Here is a 19,704-nt window from a genome sequence, read left to right on the forward strand (position 1 = left end):
TCTAGCCAACTTGGATCTATTTGCTTGCTAAAAAGGTAGAACAGTTGAACTGTTATGAACACACCCTCTTGTCTGTCTCCAACTGTTTGAACAACACAGCCTGTTCACTTTGTTTACATGTTGAAATCCAGTGGCCTACCTGGATAAGAAGATGCTTATTTCTCAGAATGAGAACGAGTTGCCAATACCTTAAATAAATGTCTCTTTTTATGCTCATTGTACATTTATAAAACACAGACTAGACAGCTAGCTGTGACTAAAATGCTGCTAGCGGTACTTGGTAAATGAAAAGCCTGACAGAAACGGAGCATTCATTTTCCACAATCATGTTCATTGATGCTCTCGTTTTAGTAGGGTAAGCTCTGTTCTACATTTTGGGAGTTAACTTAACCTTTCTATCATCTATTACAGTAAAATAATGTCTCTGTTGGTAGGTGGTTAGGAGACCAGACCAAAAATACATAGAACGCTCATACATTTTTTTTCTTTGTATAATATATATATAAAAAATATAAAAAAAAAAGATTCTTGCAATACAGGCATTATTGAACATCGCGCTAAAACATAATTTTAAATTAATTCGATATATCGCCCAGCCCTAGTATGTTATGCTATTTATACGATGACTCCTGTATGAACTTTGTGGTACTGACGAGTCAGTGTCAAAATGAATGAAGGGATGAATAATGTTGTAATGTATCCTCTTTCTCTGTCTGTCTGTCTCTGTCTCTCAGATATCTCCCCCCTGTGCTGTAATCTGTTTGGTCTGTATGATGAGAACCAACAGCTGTGGTACGCCCCCAACCACGTCATCAAGGTTACTGACGAGACCTGCATCAAGCTGCACTACCGCATGAGGTACTTAGACAGGCCTACTGCACTGTGTGTGTTATTACATTATCAAATCATTCTAATGGATGATGATTATCTCACTGACGCCATTCACCAGACGTCAATAAACCTAACGTTGTTACTTACTTAGTTATCCACCACTGTTACCTGCTGTTGTAGCCGTTGTGAGCTCTTGGCATCGCCTGTCACTACGTTCTAGATTATTCAACAGGGCTGATACTTAACCATCATTCTTCAACCATGATTCAGTGTAACAAGAGAGTTGTCATGCAGGTAGGGTGTATGAGACATTGGCACCATGCTGTGCAGAGTCAACTGGCTCTTGCTGAGCTGGTGAACTAGTCTACATCAGATAAGATTCAAATACAGTAGATTGTAATTAATTAGGATTTACTTGTGACCTGTTTTTACAATCCACATGGATACAAGGCAGGGAGAAATCCAATGCTTAAAGTATGAAGTGGATGTGTTTGTTTGGCACACCTGAGGGCATTGAAGCAGGAGATATTCAGTTGCCTTGCCAGTCTGTTGTGTATGATCCAAGAGAAACTGTTAACTCCGAGAGGAAGGATAGCAAACATGTGGTGTCACGCAGACATCCTCTTTCTGTTCTCTCACTAGAAAATAGAGAGCGAGGAGGGGAGGGTGAATGTGGTGAGAGCCTTAATGAGCAGGCCTATTGTTGAGTTGAATTTGCATCATACAGCCAGGGTACACTTGGTCAAACAACAGATTATGTTCAACCTTTGTACACAAATACAAACAAATGCGTATACTTAATGTAAATACGTGGATGCACACACCTCACCCACCTACCGAGTCCCGGCCAATGTCTTGGTATTAACATGGTCCTGTCTCTTCTCTCCCATCCTTCAGGTTTTACTTCACTAACTGGCATGGTACCAGTGAGCGTGAGTCTCCAGTGTGGAGACACTGTATCAGTAAGCTGAGGGGAGGTCTCGGCCCACAGAGGGCCCCTGAAGGTATACCCCTACTGGACGCGGCCTCCCTTGACTACCTGTTCGCCCAGGTACGTGTGGGTGTGTGTCTGTATGGGAGGGTGTGTACACCGTGCAGGTAAAAATGCTATTTGTCACATATGCCGACTACAACGGGTGTAGAATTTACAATGAAATGCTTGCTTAAAAATAGTAACAGAAGAATGATGCTATATACAGGGAGTACCAGATCAATGTGCAGCTATATACAGGGAGTACCAGATCAATGTGCAGCTATATACAGGGAGTACCAGTACCAGATCATATGAGGTATTTGAGGTAGATATGTACATAAAGACAGGGTAAAGTGACTAGATGTCATCAGGATAGATAATGAGGTAGATATGTACATAAAGACAGGGTAAAGTGACTAGGCATCAGGATAGATAATGAGATAGATATGTACATAAAGACAGGGTAAAGTGACTAGATGTCATCAGGATAGATAATGAGATAGATATGTACATAAAGACAGGGTAAAGTGACTAGATGTCATCAGGATAGATAATGAGATAGATATGTACATAAAGACAGGGTAAAGTGACTAGATGTCATCAGGATAGATAATGAGGTAGATATGTACATAAAGACAGGGTAAAGTGACTAGATGTCATCAGGATAGATAATGAGGTCGATATGTACATAAAGACAGGGTAAAGTGACTAGATGTCATCAGGATAGATAATGAGGTAGATATGTACATAAAGACAGGGTAAAGTGACTAGATGTCATCAGGATAGATAATGAGATAGATATGTACATAAAGACAGGGTAAAGTGACTAGATGTCATCAGGATAGATAATGAGGTAGATATGTACATAAAGACAGGGTAAAGTGACTAGATGTCATCAGGATAGATAATGAGGTAGATATGTACATAAAGACAGGGTAAAGTGACTAGATGTCATCAGGATAGATAATGAGATAGATATGTACATAAAGACAGGGTAAAGTGACTAGGCATCAGGATAGATAATGAGATAGATATGTACATAAAGACAGGGTAAAGTGACAAGGCATCAGGATAGATAATGAGATAGATATGTACATAAAGACAGGGTAAAGTGACAAGGCATCAGGATAGATAATGAGATAGATATGTACATAAAGACAGGGTAAAGTGACAAGGCATCAGGATAAATAATAAGAGTAAGGATAAAGAGTAGCAACAGCGTATGTGTGGGGGTTTTGTGTGAGAGTGTAATGTGTATGAGTGAATGTGTGTGTATATATAGTCTTGTGAGTGTGCATAGAGTCAATGCCGGTAGTCCGTGTAACCATTTAATTAACTATTTAGAAGTCGTATGGCTTGGGGCTAGAAGCTGTCTCGGAGCCTGTTGGTCCGAGAGCCGATGCTCCGGTACTGTTTGCCGGATGGTAGCAGAGTGAACAGTCTTTGTCTTGGGTGGCTGAAGTCTTTGGACATTTTTGGACAGCTTGATATAAAGGTCTTGGATATGATTCACTACTCTTAATTTCATTGGAACATTAGTCAGCCAATCGTGTGTGGGTGTGTTTCCAGGGCCAGAATGATTTCCAGAAGGGTCTGGCTGTGGTTCGTTGCCCCCAGAGTGAGGCAGAGCAGCATGAGATAGAGAATGAGTGCCTGGGCATGGCTGTACTGGCCATCACTCACTATGCTATGACCAGAGAGATTCCCCTGTCTACTGCCTCCAATGAGATCAGGTAGAGATGTACACAATATACACACACTAACACACAACATAGACACACACACAGATATACTCTAATCTCTACACACATATTTCACAAATGGAAAGGAATGACAATGTCCCTAATTCCTCCACTGCCTCCATCTCTGCTCCATCTCTGCTCCATCTCTGCTCCCTCTCTTCTCCCTCTCTGCTCCCTCTCTGCTCCCTCTCTTTCCATCGCTACTCCCTCTCTCTCTAGCTACAAGCGTTTCATCCCGGAGAAACTGAACAGGCAAATCAAACAGCGGAACATTCTCACCCGGCTCCGCATCAACAACGTCTTCAAGAACTTCCTGAATGAGTTCAACAGTCGCACTGTTCAGGACAGTAACATCACACTCTACGACCTGAAGATCAAGTACCTGTCCACCCTGGAAAGCCTGACCCGGGGCCTGGGGAGGGAGATGCTGGAGCCCAGGGCCCTGGTAGTTACCCAAGAGGTGGAGACCAATGGGGGGCTGAGCGACGGGCCTGAGTCTTCCCTGGCCATGGAGGTCCAGGTTACTGGCACCACAGGGATATCATACAGGAGGAAGCCCCCTAATGTGAGTGGTACTGGGTCCTTTTTTATGTTAAGGAGGATGTGTGGGATTTGAGTTGAGTTGGTGTGAGATGTTTGGAGATTTTTAAATGTTTTATTTTTGTGGGTGGGATTTTGAGTTGGCTTGAGAAACACTATATTATCTCTGAAGTTGGAGTGAATTTCAAAGGTACTGATGAAGTATCTGAATGTATTTTGAAGCTCATCTAAGAGAAATCTCTTGACAATGTATTTTTTCTTTCATTGGCAATAGAATACCTTGATCCTGAAAGAGAAGAACAAGTCCAAAAAGAACAAGTTTGAGGGTAAACAGACCAAGCCCAAGAAGAAAGACACCAGCGACGGCTGGGTGACATTCTGTGACTTCCACGAGATCACACACATTGTCATCAAAGAGTCCACTGTCACCATCTTCAGACAGGATAACAAGAAGATGGTGAGACACACACATCTCTCCAAACCCTACCTGAGCTCGGATTACCGTAATTTCCAGACTATTAAGCGCACCTGAATATAAGCCGCACCCACTGAAAAAAAAAAAAAAAAAGATTATTTTGAACATAAATGTCTATAAGCCGCAGGTGCCTACCGGTACATTGAAACAAATTAACTTTACACAGGCTTTAACGAAACACGGCTTGTAACAAAAATAAATAGGCTTTAACGAAACACGGCTTGTAACAAAAATAAATAGGCTTTAACGAAACACGGCTTGTAACAACAACAAAAAATAATTAGCAGTAAGCTTTAGTTGTCTTTTTGCACTGAGTCAATTCCTCACGCTGCTGTTTCCAACATCTTATCATCGACTCATTAAGACCAAGCTCCCGTGCAGCAGCTCTATTTCCTTTTCCAACAGCCAGATCAATCGCCTTCAACTTGAAAGCTGCATCATATGCATTTCTCTGTGTCTTTGCCATGATGAGGGTGACAAAATGACTACTGTAATCAGAATGATGGGAAGTTTGAGAGCGCTCGATTTAATCTAAACAGTAAACAAAAAAGTTGTTTGACCCGTTCTGCAATTTCATTGGTCTAATGAAAGGTTCATGCCGCCAAAAAACTGAGCACGTCACAGATTGTGTTTTTTTGGAGAAAATAAAATTGAAAGGGGGAAAAATCCATATATTAGCCGCGTCATTGTTTAAGCCGCGAGGTTCAAAGCTGGGAAAAAAGTTGCGGTTTATAGTCCGGAATTTACGGTACTAGATTAAGCAGTGACAGTAGCATATTAATGAGTGATTAATGAACGTTGTCTCTACTGTACCGTCTTAGCTCCAGTCAGACAGAGTTCATATGTCACCGGGCCTAACAGCCAGCCAACATAGCTAAGGGACAAATAATGTGATTAGATTATCGACCAGTTTCTACTGTGAAATGCTTTGTTGATACAGGCCCAGGACACTAAGGAATGGACACAAGAAAGGAAACTAGTGCAGTGTTTTGGAACACAGACTAAAGGCAACAGCTAATGGGGATCTAAATAAAGAAAAAATGATCAAATGTATTGATTTATAAAGTATTTCTTACTATTGATTAATTCTCCTATTGTCCCACAGGAGGTGCAGCTGGAGTTTAAAGGAGAGGCGTTGGCGTTCGCTGCCCTGGTGGATGGGTACTTCCGTCTAACGGTAGATGCCCACCACTACCTGTGTACAGAGGTTGCCCCTTCCTCTGTGGTGCAGAACCTACAGAACTGCTGTCATGGACCTATCTGGTCAGTACTCAGACACTCTCTCTCTGTGTGTGTCTGTTTCTTTTTCTCTAGCTCGCTTTCTCTCTGACTGTTTCTCTCTTTCTGTCTATCTCTTTCTGGCTTTTGTTCTCTCTCTTCATACCCATTTTTATCTTCCATCACCTCTATCTGTTTAATTTCTCTTAATCTAGCGTTGAGTTTTGTGTTTTTGACCATTGGTTCTGTTTGTTCGTCCTGCAGTACAGAGTATGCCAACCAGAAGCTTCGTCAGGAGGGCAACGAGGAGGGAACCTACGTCCTGCGCTGGTCCTGTACTGACTACCATTACATCATCATGACCGTGGTCTGCAGCGAGGTAACACACACACATACACACTCTGAGAACTAGGTCCGGGATGATACCAGTATCGCGATACTCGTTAGTATTGTGGCAAGGAAATAAAAAATAAGCTGATTTAACTTCCTTAGCAAAATGGCTCTAATGTTGGAAACAAGCATCATTATGTTGTCTTCCAGAGTCAAATGTATTTATTTTCTAACCTATAGCACACAATATTTAACATACAGCAGGTTTTTAATGGACCAAAGAGTTTGGTCTGCTTTGTGTTTTCATTTTATGCCATGGAAAACATATTGCGATACTGATATCGTCACAGCCCTACTGAGAACACGATCAGTGTTTCTGCATGTATTTCTGTAGGCAGGGAGAGTGGGGTGGAAATGACTGAAGTGGGCGAGGTGGAACAAGTGGAGAAGTCAGATAAAAGGCCAAAGTTCACAGTTCAGACATCATTACACAAGGAAGTGACTAAGAACAGATATAACACAGATGATGCTAAAATATGACACACACACACACACACACACACACACACTGCTCATTGTCTAACTGTTTCGTTATTGTCTGATAAAGAGTACTGATAACCATGACTTTGATAGAAGAGCAATTAAAGTCCTTTTCAGACAATGTGTGGTTACTGTCAAAACAAGCACATACCAGGTGACACACCAGAGTCGATTTTGAGCAGAGCCTGGTGGTCTGGTCTGGTGTCTGTATCACATCATCATGGTAAGATGACCTACATTAGTAAACACTGTTGTTCAGTGTCAACACTCTGACTGAGCAGCCTCACATGCGTGCACAACACATGGTCAAACAGGCTCCAAGTGTGTGTGTGCGCGCGCGCACGAGAGAGAGAGTATGTATGTATGTATGTGTGTGTGTGTGTTCTTGTTTGAGGCATCCATTCTCAATTAAATTAATTCAGTTCCAGTCAATAGCATGTGACTTAATGTACAGGCTGATTGGGATGTGGTGTTCCAGTGGACAGTTTGTTTTATCCAGCTAACTCGGGTCTAATCTAAACATAGTAGTGAAAACTGACTTAAAAGACCTGCTAGCTTTGTTCAAAGTATCTATTAGCCTTTTGTTGACAGTTGTTGTAACATCTTTCACTACCAGCTGAACTCTTGTGGTTGTTGTAACATCTTTCACTCCCTCTCTCCCTCTTCTTTTCTTCTCCTCTCTTTTGATTCCCCCAAACTGACCACTCACCTCTCCCTATGTCTCTCCCCCCTCTGTCTTCAGTTGGATCTGTGTGAGTCGAGACAGGTGCGTCAGTATAAGAACTTCCAGATCGAGGTGGGTTCAGAGGGTTTTCGTCTGTATGGGACAGAGACCTACAGGTCATCTCTCAGAGAGCTGCTAGACCACCTGTCTGGACAGAACCTCCGTACGGACAACCTCCGCTTCCAACTCAGCCGCTGCTGCCCCCCACAGCCCAGAGGTAGGGGGAGAGAGACACACACAGACACACACAAGTACACATACGTACACACACCTTGGTCAGTATGAAACTTTCACTTCAGTTTTTAGTATTTTTGTTGCAGTCCCTCAGAATGTCTTTTGTATACGTGTCAAACACACACATTGCCCTAAACCCTTAGTGTGATTTGGCTCTGATCTGCTGAAAGGATGTTCCTTTTAAAGCCTGTTTACACCATGAGTTCTAGTTTCTCTTAGCGACACTGCCTCACCATGGTTACCACTCGCTTAACCCTCTCAATACCTCAACTCTGTTTTGTAGCTGTGTGCAACCGTGTGTGGATGTGGCTATGTGTTGTTGTATCTGTTCACTGTAAAACCCAAGTGTTTAGGATCTGAACACATAACTAAACACTTTTCTGTAACACTTTTTAAACGCATCGAGGCATTTAGAATTTCAGTGAAAATGTGTCAAAGTGTTTAGATTGTAAACATGTTTATTCGCTGAAACACTTTTTAAACACATGAGCACAATTATTCAGTACAAGGCGTTTAGGTTTCAAACACTAACACTGGGGGTGTTGTTTTAACACTGTAGGGTGTAAAGCTGTATTTGCATACTTCCCAGCGTGCCTTTTGAGTGAATGTGAGAGATACCCACCCATGACTGTGTTTGTTAGTGATATACATGGTTGTTGCATTCAATAAGGGAATGTGTTTCAATTAATATTTTACTTTAGATAAATAACTTACATTGTTCTAAATTATCTTTGTATAGTATAAGATTGAAATCAATCAATGTGCATGAGGAAACATAGATATTAAAACAAACTATTGTAAAAATCTACCTGCAGCAAAACATGCTGGGAAATATGATAACAGAAATGAACTCAACACAGTTGATTAACAAACATTTTAAAAGATTTATTGAATCAAATGTCCTGTTTAGTTGACAGACATTCCTAACACTGATCTAAATAAAAGGCATGGAAAGTCACATCAAAATCGAATGACTAAATGCACTCTAAACAAGATGATAGGAAAGTAAAATCTGAACACTTAGGAGAGATAGGTGTTCTCCTGGTTGGAAACTGACTGGAAATAGATGACTAACATGTTTAATCTTGCATTCTAAATGCCTGTTTTTTTTGGTTATGAACTTGTCAAATGTTTTCATTATTTTGCTGTGTACTGTGTGTGTGCTTTTCGGTGAGCGAGAGGGACAGTATCTATATGTGGGTGTTTTTGCAATCGTGTGTGTGTGTGCATGTACTGTGTCTGTAAGCACCCTGTCTTGTTTATCCTCTCTCTCTCTGTGTGTGTTGTGTGTGTGCGCACGCATCAGGAGAAGGAAGACGGTGTAGTACTGTGGTTTCCACACGCACAGCTCTCCTCTGTTTACAGTGTGAGTGGGTTACCTGCTATGAGGGGCCCATCACAAGGGTGGAGCATCATTTGTGTTTTTATGGTAGGGGTGTTCGGTACGGGGACCTCGGTTCGGTCTGCACTGTGAATGAATGCATAATAGTATATTTACTAAAGAAAAACACTGGCCCTATATGCTATGCCTATGCTGCTTTATAGGCCTAAGCCTTTTGAGTAAATCTGAGCTGAAAAACAACTAGAGCTTATCCTTTTTTTAAACAACTAGAGCTTATGCTTTTTTTTAAACAACTAGAGCTTATGCTTTTTTGAAAACAACTAGAGCTTATGCTTTTTTGAAAACAACTAGAGCTTATGCTTTTTTGAAAACAACTAGAGCTTATGCTTTTTTGAAAACAACTAGAGCTTATGCTTTTTTGAAAACAACTAGAGCTTATGCTTTTTTGAAAACAACTAGAGCTTATGCTTTTTTAAAAACAACTAGAGCTTATGCTTTTTTGAAAACAACTAGAGCTTATGCTTTTTTGAAAACAACTAGAGCTTATGCTTTTTTGAAAACAACTAGAGCTTATGCTTTTTTGAAAACAACTAGAGCTTATTCTTTTTGAAAACAACTAGAGCTTATGCTTTTTGGATAACAACTAGAGCTTATGCTTTTTTGATAACAACTAGAGCTTATGCTTTTTTGAAAACAACTAGAGTTTATGCTTTAAAAAAACAACAACTAGAGCTTATTCTTTTTTAAAACAACTAGAGCTTATGCTTTTTTTTTAAAACAACTAGAGCTTATGCTTTTTTGAAAACAACTAGAGCTTATGCTTTTTTTAAAACAACAACTAGAACTTATGCTTTTTTTTAAACAACAACTAGAGCTTATGCTTTTTTTTAACAACAACTAGAGCTTATGCTTTTTTTAAAACAACAACTAGAGCTTATGCTTTTTTTAAAACAACAACTAGAGCTTATGCTTTTTTTTAAACAACAACTAGAGCTTATGCTTTTTTTAAAACAACAACTAGAGCTTATGCTTTTTTTAAAACAACAACTAGAGCTTATGCTTTTTTTTAAACAACAACTAGAGCTTATGCTTTTTTTTAAAACAACAACTAGAACTTATGCTTTTTTTAAAACAACAACTAGAACTTATGCTTTTTAAAAAAAACAACGACTAGAGCTTATGCTTTTTTTTAAAACAACAACTAGAACTTATGCTTTTTTAAAACAACAACTAGAACTTATGCTTTTTTAAAACAACAACTAGAACTTATGCTTTTTTTAAAAAACAACGACTAGAGCTTATGCTTTTTTAAAAAAAACAACGACTAGAGCTTATGCTTTTTAAAAAAAAACAACGACTAGAGCTTATGCTTTTTTTTAAAACAACAACTAGAACTTATGCTTTTTTTAAAAAAACAACGACTAGAGCTTATGCTTTTTTTAAAAAAAACAACGACTAGAGCTTATGCTTTTTTTAAAACGACGACTAGAGCTTGTGCTTTTTTTTAAAACGACGACTAGAGCTTGTGCTTTTTTTTAAACGACGACTAGAGCTTGTGCTTTTTTTTTAAACGACGACTAGAGCGTGTGCTTTTTTTGGAAAACAAGTAGAGCGTGTGCTTTTTTGGGAAAAACAAGTAGAGCGTGTGCTTTTTTGGGAAAAACAAGTAGAGCTTGTGCAAACAAGTAGAGTGTGTGCTTTTTTTGGAAAAACAAGTAGAGCGTGTGCTTTTTTGGAAAAACAAGTAGAGCGTGTGCTTTTTTGGAAAAACAAGTAGAGCGTGTGCTTTTTTTATAAAACAATTAGAGCGTGTGCTTTTTTTGGAAAAACAAGTAGAGCGTGTGCTTTTTTTGGAAAAACAAGTAGAGCGTGTGCTTTTTTTGGAAAAACAAGTAGAGCGTGTGCTTTTTTTGGAAAAACAAGTAGAGCGTGTGCTTTTTTTGGAAAAACAAGTAGAGCGTGTGCTTTTTTTGGAAAAACAAGTAGAGCGTGTGCAAACAAGTAGAGCGTGTGCTCTTTTTGAAAAACAAGTAGAGCGTGTGCTTTTTTTTGAAAAACAAGTAGAGCGTTTGCTTTTTTTTGAAAAACAAGTAGAGCGTGTGCTTTTTTTGAAAAACAAGTAGAGCGTGTGCTTTTTTTGAAAAACAAGTAGAGCGTGTGCTTTTAAAAAAAAAACAAGTAGAGCTTTTGCGCATGTTGCAATCAAAATTTGAATGTTAATTTGGGCATTCCCAGCTGCCTCTCAAAAAAGCACAGCTTGAAAATAGTTATGTACGACGGTGAGTGGCGGGGTCGATAAACCAGGAGGGAGGATTCTCCATCATTGTTTAATGATGGAGAATCCCAGTAGATTTATGGATGGAGAATCCCAGCTTCCCAGTAGATTACAATGGCGATGGACAGAGAGTTGTGGATAAAACATTAACAGTATATCACCATGGTCAACGAGAATAGCCTATGCAGTTGCCAACACCTCAAAATTGTTGACACATTTGCACCGACATCACCCCAGTATACCGTAGTAAGACAGAAATGCAACAAAAAAAAGAACACAACATCGTCTCCCCTCTGCATTCAAGCAGCCTGCCGCCCCTTTCTAGACAGACACGCAGTCGTTGCTGGAGAACTGCTGCTCTTGTCTGACTTTGTACCTCTGTTTGGCTGCCTTAATTCCTTAGTGTAGCTTTTTCTTGGCAATCTATTAATGTGGTTTTTAATTTGTTTACAAGCATAATACTTTTAATTTCTGGTTGACACAGCTTGTTGGCCGTTAGCCAATTAGCATTTCTCAACAAGTTCAAATCACATGATTGGATCCAACTGGTATTTAAATTCCCACCTCCCACATGGTTATAAACGCAGCATCAGAGTGGAAACTTGAGATGCCCAACATAACAATCCAGTCAGAACAGACAATGCAAGGAACATTGTGAATGCTGAACATTGTAAATTACATTTCATTTTCCCGCTGTACCGAAACGAACCGTGACACCAAAACTGCAATACGTACTGTACTGTGGGTTTTGTGAACTGTTACACCCCTAGTTTTTATGTTTGTGTGTGTGTGTCTGCGCACATTTTTATATATAATAAATAATCACACACATGCGAACATTTCGCCAGTCCCCACAAGGAAAAAGGCTATTTTAGGCTTAGTGGTTAGGGTTAGAATTCGGGTTAGGGTTAGAATTAAGGTTGGGGTTAGGATTTTGAATGGGAGTCAATTGTTTGGTCCCCACAAGGATAGTAAAACAAATTTGTGTGTGTGTGTTGTCAACCACAGAGAGTTCGTATTGTCAGAACATCACTTCCTCTTCTTCACCCAGCCACATATTGTGGGGGCGTTCAAACTCCACACACACACCAACGTGCATATACTCATGTGTACTACTCGCATATACACACCCATTTTGCTTATGCAAGCAGACACACTTGTTGTTTTCAAGCCGAAAACATTTCTATTTTTTTCAACTACATATTCATCATCTCTAGCATCACCCCAACATCAACATACAGTAGCATTCAAAAGTTTGGACGCACCTACTCATTCAAGGGTTTTTCTTTATTTGTACTGTTTTCTACATTGTAGAATGATAGTGAAGACATCAAAACTATGAAATAACACATATGGAATCATGTAGTAACCAAAAAAGTGTTAAAGAAATGAAAATATATTTGAGATTCTTCAAAGTAGCCACCCTTTGCCTTGATGACAGCTTTGCACACTCTTGGCATTCTCTCAACTAGCTTCATGAGGTAGTCACCTGGAATGCATTTCAATTAACAGGTGTGCCTTGTTCAAAGTTAATTTGTGGAATTTATTTCCTTCTTAATGTGTTTGAGCCAATCAGTTGTGTTGTGACAAGGTAGGGATGGTATACAGAAGATAGCCCTAGCCCTATTTGGTAAAAGACCAAGTCCATATTATGGCAAGAACAGCTAAAATAAGCAAAGAGAAATGACAGTCCATCATTACTTTAAGACATGAAGGTCAGTCAATCTGGAAAATGTTAAGAACTTTGTAAGTATCTTCAAGTGCAGTCGCAAAAACCATCAAGCGCTATGATGAAACTGGCTCTCATGAGGACTGCCAGAGGATAAGTTCATTAGAGTTATCAGCCTCAGAAATTGCAGCCCAAATAAATGCTTCACAGAATTCAAGTAACAGACACATCTCAACATCAGCTGTTCAGAGGAGACTGCGTGAATCAGGCCTTCATGGTCAAATTGCTGCAAAGAAACCACTACTAAAGGACACCAATAAGAAGAAGAAACTTGCTTGGGCCAAGAAACACCAGCAATGGACATTAGACCGATGGAAATCTGTCTTTGGTCTGATTAGTCCAAATTTGAGATTTTTGGTTCCAACCGCATTCTCTTTGTGAGACGCAGAGTAGGTGAACGGATGATCTCTGCATGTGTGGTTCCCACTGTGAAGCATGAAGGAGGAGGTATGTGGGTGCTTTTCTAGTGACACTGTCAGTGATTTATTTAAAATTCAAGGCACACTTAACCAGCATGGCTACCACAGCATTCTGCAGCGATACACAATTGCGCTTAGTGGGGCTATCATTTGTTTTTCAACAGGACAATGACCCAACACACCTCCAGGCTGAGGAAGAGCAATTTGACCAAGAAGGAGAGTGATGGAGTGCTGCATCAGATGACCTGGCCTCCACAATCACCCGACCTCAACCCAATTGAGATGGTTTGGGATGAGTTGGACTGCAGAGTGAAGGAAATGTAGCCAACAAACCATTCCAGGTGAAGCTGGTTGCTAGAATGCCAAGAGTCTGCAAAGCTGTCATTAAGGCAAAGGGTGGCTACTTTGAAGAATCTCATATATATTTAGCTTTGTTTTAACACTTTTTTTTGGTTACTACATGATTCCATATGTGTTATTTCATAGATTTGATGTCTTCACTATTATTCTACAATGTAGAAAATAGTAAAATAATGAAAAACCCTTAAATGAATAGGTGTGACCAAACATTTGACTGGTTCTGTATGTGTCATGGAGCATTTCTATGTTTTGTATTTAAAAAAAAGATAGAGGAAATTAAGTGTTTCCAATGACATCATTAACCAATTAGTAGGCAATGCCTCCTCATCATTTCTTAAAAGCCACTTTGCGGGCTCAGCCGTTGTTGCTATGAGACGTTTCCACTTCACAATAACAACACTTGATCGGGGCAGCTCTAGCAGGGCAGAAATTTGACGAACTGATTTGTTGGAAAGGTGACATCCTATGACTGTATCATGTTGAAAGTCACTGAGCTCTTCAGTCAGGCCATTCTACTACCAATGTTTGTTTATGGAGATTGCATGGCTGTGCGCTCAATTTTATATACCTGTCAGCAACGGGTGTGGCTACACACACTATACAGTTGAAGTCAGAAGTTTACATACACCTTAGCCAAATACATTTAAATTCAGTTTTTCACAATTCCTGACTTTTAATCCTAGTATAAATTCCCTGTCTTAGGTCAGTTAGGATCACCACTTTATTTTAAGAATGTGAAATGTCAGAATAATAGTAGAGCGAATGATTTACTTCAGATTTTATTTCTTCATCACATTCCCAGTGGGTCAGAAGTTTACATGCACTCAATTAGTATTTGGTAGCATTTCCTTTAAATTATTTAACTTGGGTCAAACATTTTGGGTAGCCTTCCACAAGCTTCCCACAATAAGTTGGGTGAATTTTGGCCCATTCCTCCTGACAGAACTGGTGTAACTGAGTCAGGTTTGTAGGCCTCCTTGCTCGCGCACACTTTTTCAGTTCTGCCCACATATTTTCTATAGGATTGAGGTCAGGCCTTTGTGATGGCCACTTCAATATCTTGACTTTGTTGTCCTTAAACCATTTTGCCACAACTTTGGAAGTATGCTTGGGGTCATTGTCCATTTGGAAGACCCATTTGCGACCAAGCTTTAACTTCCTGACTGATGTCTTGAGATGTTGCTTCAACATATCCACATAATTTTCCTCCTCATGATGCCATTCATTTTGTGAAGTGCACCAGTCCCTCCTGCAGCAAAGCACCCCCACAACATGATGCTGCCACCCCCGTGCTTCACGGTTGGGATGGTGTTTTTCGGCTTGCAAGCATCCCCCTTTTTCCTCCAAACATAACCATGGTCATTATGGCCAAACAGTTCTATTTTTGTTTCATCAGACCAGAGGACATTTCTTCAAAAAGTACGATCTTTGTTCCCATGTGCAGTTGCAAACCGTAGTTTGGCTTTTTTATGGCGGTTTTGGTGTGCTACACTGCCAACGGTGTGTGTGTGTGTGTGTGTGTGTGTGTGTGTGTGTGTGTGTGTGTGTGTGTGTGTGTGTGTGTGTGTGTGTGTGTGTGTGTGTGTGTGTGTGTGTGTGTGTGTGTGTGTGTGTTTCAGAGGTGTCCAACCTGCTGGTGGTAACTAAGGACAGAGTGCTGGTCCCCCAGACAACCCTGCAGGAGAGTCAACTCAGCTTCCACAGGATTCTCAAGGAGGAGATCATGCAGGTGCTGTATCACAAACACACACACTTCTGCGACACACACACACCTCTACACACACACACACTGCACACACACTCTACACACACACACACACTGCTAAACACACACACTTTTTTCCCCCCAAGATGGCGTAGCAGTGCAGATGTGGTTTGTCGTCCTCTCGTTTACTTTTTGCGTTTTTCTTTTTTGTATATATTCCAATATATTTTTCAATCTCTTTTTCCCTTTTTAAATTAAATATACCTTCCAGTAACCCACCTCACTCAATGTGACACGGATCCGCTATTTCTTTAGACCTTATAGCCAAAACTTTCATCAACAGCTAGCCAGCTAATTAGCTACTAGCTATTTAGTCATTGTTAGCCACTGCTAGCGGCCTTTACCCTCTGCTTAGGCACCAGCCGTTTTTTAGCCTGGATAATACCTGCCAGGCTCGGACTGTTTTTCTCTACTACAATGTTGGATTCCTGCCCTAAACTCTGGACCATTGATCATCACAGCTAGCTAGCTGCCACTGAGTGACCCAGCCCCGAAGCTAGCCCTGAGCCAGGCTCATCTCCCGGCTAGCAAACAAAATTACCACAACTACAATACCTCTTTCGCCATCTGGCCCGGTCCCTTCGTCGATACGGCGCCCCGCCGTACCATCACGACTGGTCCGCAGACGTAATTCCATCAGCTGTGCCTTCATCCAGCCTTTGCTGGAGGTCGGAGCAGACTCTTCTACTTACCCCGGACTGCTAACTTCAAACACCGTGTCTCCCGCGTGCTAGCGTAGCAACGACTACCCCGCGGCTTCCCTGTTCCATCTATTCCTGTATACTGGACCCTATGATCACTTGGCTACATAGCTGATGCCTGCTGGACTGTTCATTTATCACGGTACTCCACTTTGTTTACCTTTGTTTATCTGTCGGCCCTAGCCCCGAACTCAGGCCCTGTGTGTAGTTAACCAACCCTCTCTGCCCTATCATCGCCATTTTACCTGTTGTTGTTGTCTTAGCTGATTAGCTGTTGTCTTACCCGTTGTTGTCTTAGCTAGCTCTCCCAATCAACACCTGTGATTGCTTTATGCCTCGCTTTATGTCTCTCTCAAATGTCAATATGCCCTGTATACTGTTATCATTGTTTTAGTTTACTACGAAGCCCCTAGTCCCACTGTACATGCCTTAGATACCTCCTTTGTCCCACCTCCCACACATGCGGTGACCTCACCCAGTATAACCAGCGTGTCCAGACATGCAACCTCTCTTATCATCACTCAGTGCCTGGGCTTACCTCCACTGTACCCGCACCCCACTATACCCCTGTCTGCACATTATGCCCTGAATCTTTTCTACCATGCCCAGAAATCTACTCCTTTTATTCTCTGTCCCCAACGCACTAGAAGACCAGTTTTGATAGCCTTTAGCCGTACCCTCATCCTACTCCTCCTCTGTTCCTCGGGTGATGTGGAGGCTAACCCAGGCCCTGCGTGTCCCCAGGCACTCTCATTTGTTGACTTCTGTAATCGAAAAAGCCTTGGTTTCATGCATGTTAACATCAGCAGCCTCCTCCCTAAGTTTGTTTTACTCACTGCTTTAGCACACTCCGCCAACCCTGATGTCCTTGCCGTGTCTGAATCCTGGCTTAGATTTCCATACCCAACTACAACATTTTCCATCAAGATAGAACTGCCAAAGGGAGAGGAGTTGCAATCTACTGCAGAGATAGCTTGCAAAGTTCTGTCATACTTTCCAGGTCTATGCCCAGATAGTTTGAGATTCTAATTTTAAAAGTGAATCTCTCCAGAAATAAGTCTCTCACTGTTGTCGCCTGTTATAGATCCCCCTCAGCTCCCAGCTGTGCCCTGGACACCATATGTGAATTGATTGCCCCCTATCTGTCTTCAGAGTTCGTTCTGTTAGGTGACCTAAACTGGGATATGCTTAACACCCCAGCAGTCCTACAATCTAAACTAGATGCCCTCAATCTCACACAAATTATCAAGGAAACCACCAGGTACAACCCTAAATCCGTAAACATGGGCACCCTCATAGATATTATCCTGACCAACTTGCCCTCCAAATACACCTCTGCTGTTTTCAATCAGGATCTCAGCGATCACTGCCTCATTGCCTGCATCCGCTATGGGTCCGCGGTCAAACGACCACCCCTCATCACTGTCAAATGCCCCCTAAAACACTTCTGCGAGCAGGCCTTTCTAATCAACCTGGCCCGGGTATCCTGGAAGGATATTGACCTCATCCCGTCAGTCGAGGATGCCTGGTCGTTCTTTTAAAAGAAATTTCCTCCTTCCTCCACCATCTTAAATAAGCATGCCCCTTTCAAAAAATGTAGAACTAAGAACAGATATAGCCCTTGGTTCACTCCAGACCTGACTGCCCTTGACCAGCACAAAAACATCCTGTGGTGGACTGCAATAGCATCGAATAGTCCCCGCGATATGCAACTGTTCAGGGAAGTCCGGAACCAATACACACAGTCAGTCAGGAAAGCAAAGGCTAGCTTTTTCAAACAGAAATTTGCATCCTGTAGCTCTAACTCCAAAAAGTTTTGGGACACTGTAAAGTCCATGGAGAACAAGAGCACCTCCTCCCAGCTGCCCACTGCACTGAGGGTAGGCAACACGGTCACCACGGATAAATCCATGATAATCGAAAATTTCAATAAGCATTTCTCTACGGCTGGCCATGCTTTCCTCCTGGTTACTCCAACCCCGGCCAACAGCTCTGCACCCCCCGCAGCTACTTGCTCGAGTCTCCCCAGCTTCTCCTTCACCCAAATACAGTTTGCAGATGTTTTGAAAGAGCTGCAAAACCTGGACCCGTACAAATCAGCTGGGCTAGACAATCTGGACCCCCTTTCTAAAATTATCCGCCGTCATTGTTGCAACCCCTATTACCAGTCTGTTCAACCTCTTTTTCGTATCGTCCGAGATCCCTAAAGATTGGAAAGCTGCCGCGGTCATCCCCCTCTTCAAAGGGGGTGACACTAGACCCAAACTGTTATAGACCTATATCCATCCTGCCCTACCTTTCTAAAGTCTTTGAAAGCCAAGTAAATTAACAGATCACTGACCATTTCGAATCCCACCGTACCTTCTCCGCTGTGCAATCCGGTTTCCAAGCTGGTCATGGGTGCACCTCAGTCACGCTCAAGGTACTAAACGATATCATAACCGCCATTGATAAAAGACAGTACTGTGCAGCCGTCTTCATCGACCTGGCCAAGGCTCTCGACTCTGTCAATCCCAGTATTCTTATTGGCAGACGCAATAGCCTTGGTTTCTCAAATGACTGCCTCGCCTGGTTCACCAACTACTTCGCAGACAAAGTTCAGTGTGTCAAATCGGAGGGCCTGTTGTCCGGACCTCTGGCAGTCTCTATGGGGGTACCACAGGGTTCAATTCTCGGGTCGACTCTTTTCTCTGTATATATCAACGATGTCGCTCTTGCTGCGGGTGATTCCCTGATCCACCTCTACACAGACGACACCATTCTGTATACTTCTGGCCCCTCTTTGAACACTGTGTTAACTAACCTCCAAATGAGCTTCAATGCCTTACAACACTCCTTCCGTGGCCTCCAACTGCTCTTAAACGCTAGCAAAACCAAATGGATGCTTTTCAACCGTTCGCTTACCGCACCCGCTCACCCGACTAGTATCACTCCTCTGGATGGTTCTGACCTTGAATACATGGATAACTACAAATACCTAGGTGTCTGGCTAGATTGTAAACTCTCCTCCAGACTCATATCAAACATCTCCAATCCAAAATCAAATCTAGAATCGGCTTTCTATTTCGCAACAAAGCCTCCACTCACGCCGCCAAACTTACCCTAGTAAAACTGACTATCCTACCGATCCTCGACTTCGGCGATGTCATCTACAAAATAGCTTCCAATACTCTACTCAGCAAATTGGATGTAGTCTATCACAGTGCCATCCGTTTTGTTACCAAAGCGCCTTATACCACCCACCACTGCGACCTGTATGCTCTAGTCGGCTGGCTCCAGGTCATCTGTAAGTCTATGCTAGGTAAAGCTCCGCCTTATCTCAGCTCACTGGTCACGATAATAACACCCACGCGTAGCACGCGCTCCAGCAGGTATATTTCACTGGTCATCCCCAAATTCCAAGACCTCCTTTGGCCGCCTTCCAGTTCTCTGCTGCCAGTGACTGGAACGAATTGCAAAAATCGCTGAAGCTGGAGACTTACATTTCCCTATCTAACTTTAAACAT

General features: G+C 41.8%; 1 protein-coding gene across 2 annotated transcripts in view; it reads left to right on the top strand.

The window, feature by feature from the left end:
- jak1 (Janus kinase 1) overlaps positions 1–19,704 on the top strand; it is a 71,771-nt gene that overhangs the window by 23,844 nt on the left and 28,223 nt on the right. For both annotated transcript variants that reach the window (XR_014379037.1, XM_014123419.2), the window contains exons 3-11: positions 735–858; positions 1,729–1,882; positions 3,374–3,537; positions 3,766–4,111; positions 4,361–4,543; positions 5,667–5,824; positions 6,044–6,158; positions 7,392–7,590; positions 15,352–15,461. Coding sequence is in view for 1 of the 2 variants with exons in the window: in XM_014123419.2 (XP_013978894.1) it covers positions 735–858; positions 1,729–1,882; positions 3,374–3,537; positions 3,766–4,111; positions 4,361–4,543; positions 5,667–5,824; positions 6,044–6,158; positions 7,392–7,590; positions 15,352–15,461 (1,553 nt within the window). In the remaining variant the exon portion in view is untranslated. The remainder of the gene's footprint in view (positions 1–734; positions 859–1,728; positions 1,883–3,373; positions 3,538–3,765; positions 4,112–4,360; positions 4,544–5,666; positions 5,825–6,043; positions 6,159–7,391; positions 7,591–15,351; positions 15,462–19,704) is intronic.

The sequence above is a fragment of the Salmo salar genome, chromosome 10, assembly GCF_965601325.2.
Source record: "Salmo salar chromosome 10, fSalSal1, whole genome shotgun sequence".
NCBI classification, from domain to species: Eukaryota; Metazoa; Chordata; class Actinopteri; order Salmoniformes; family Salmonidae; genus Salmo; species Salmo salar.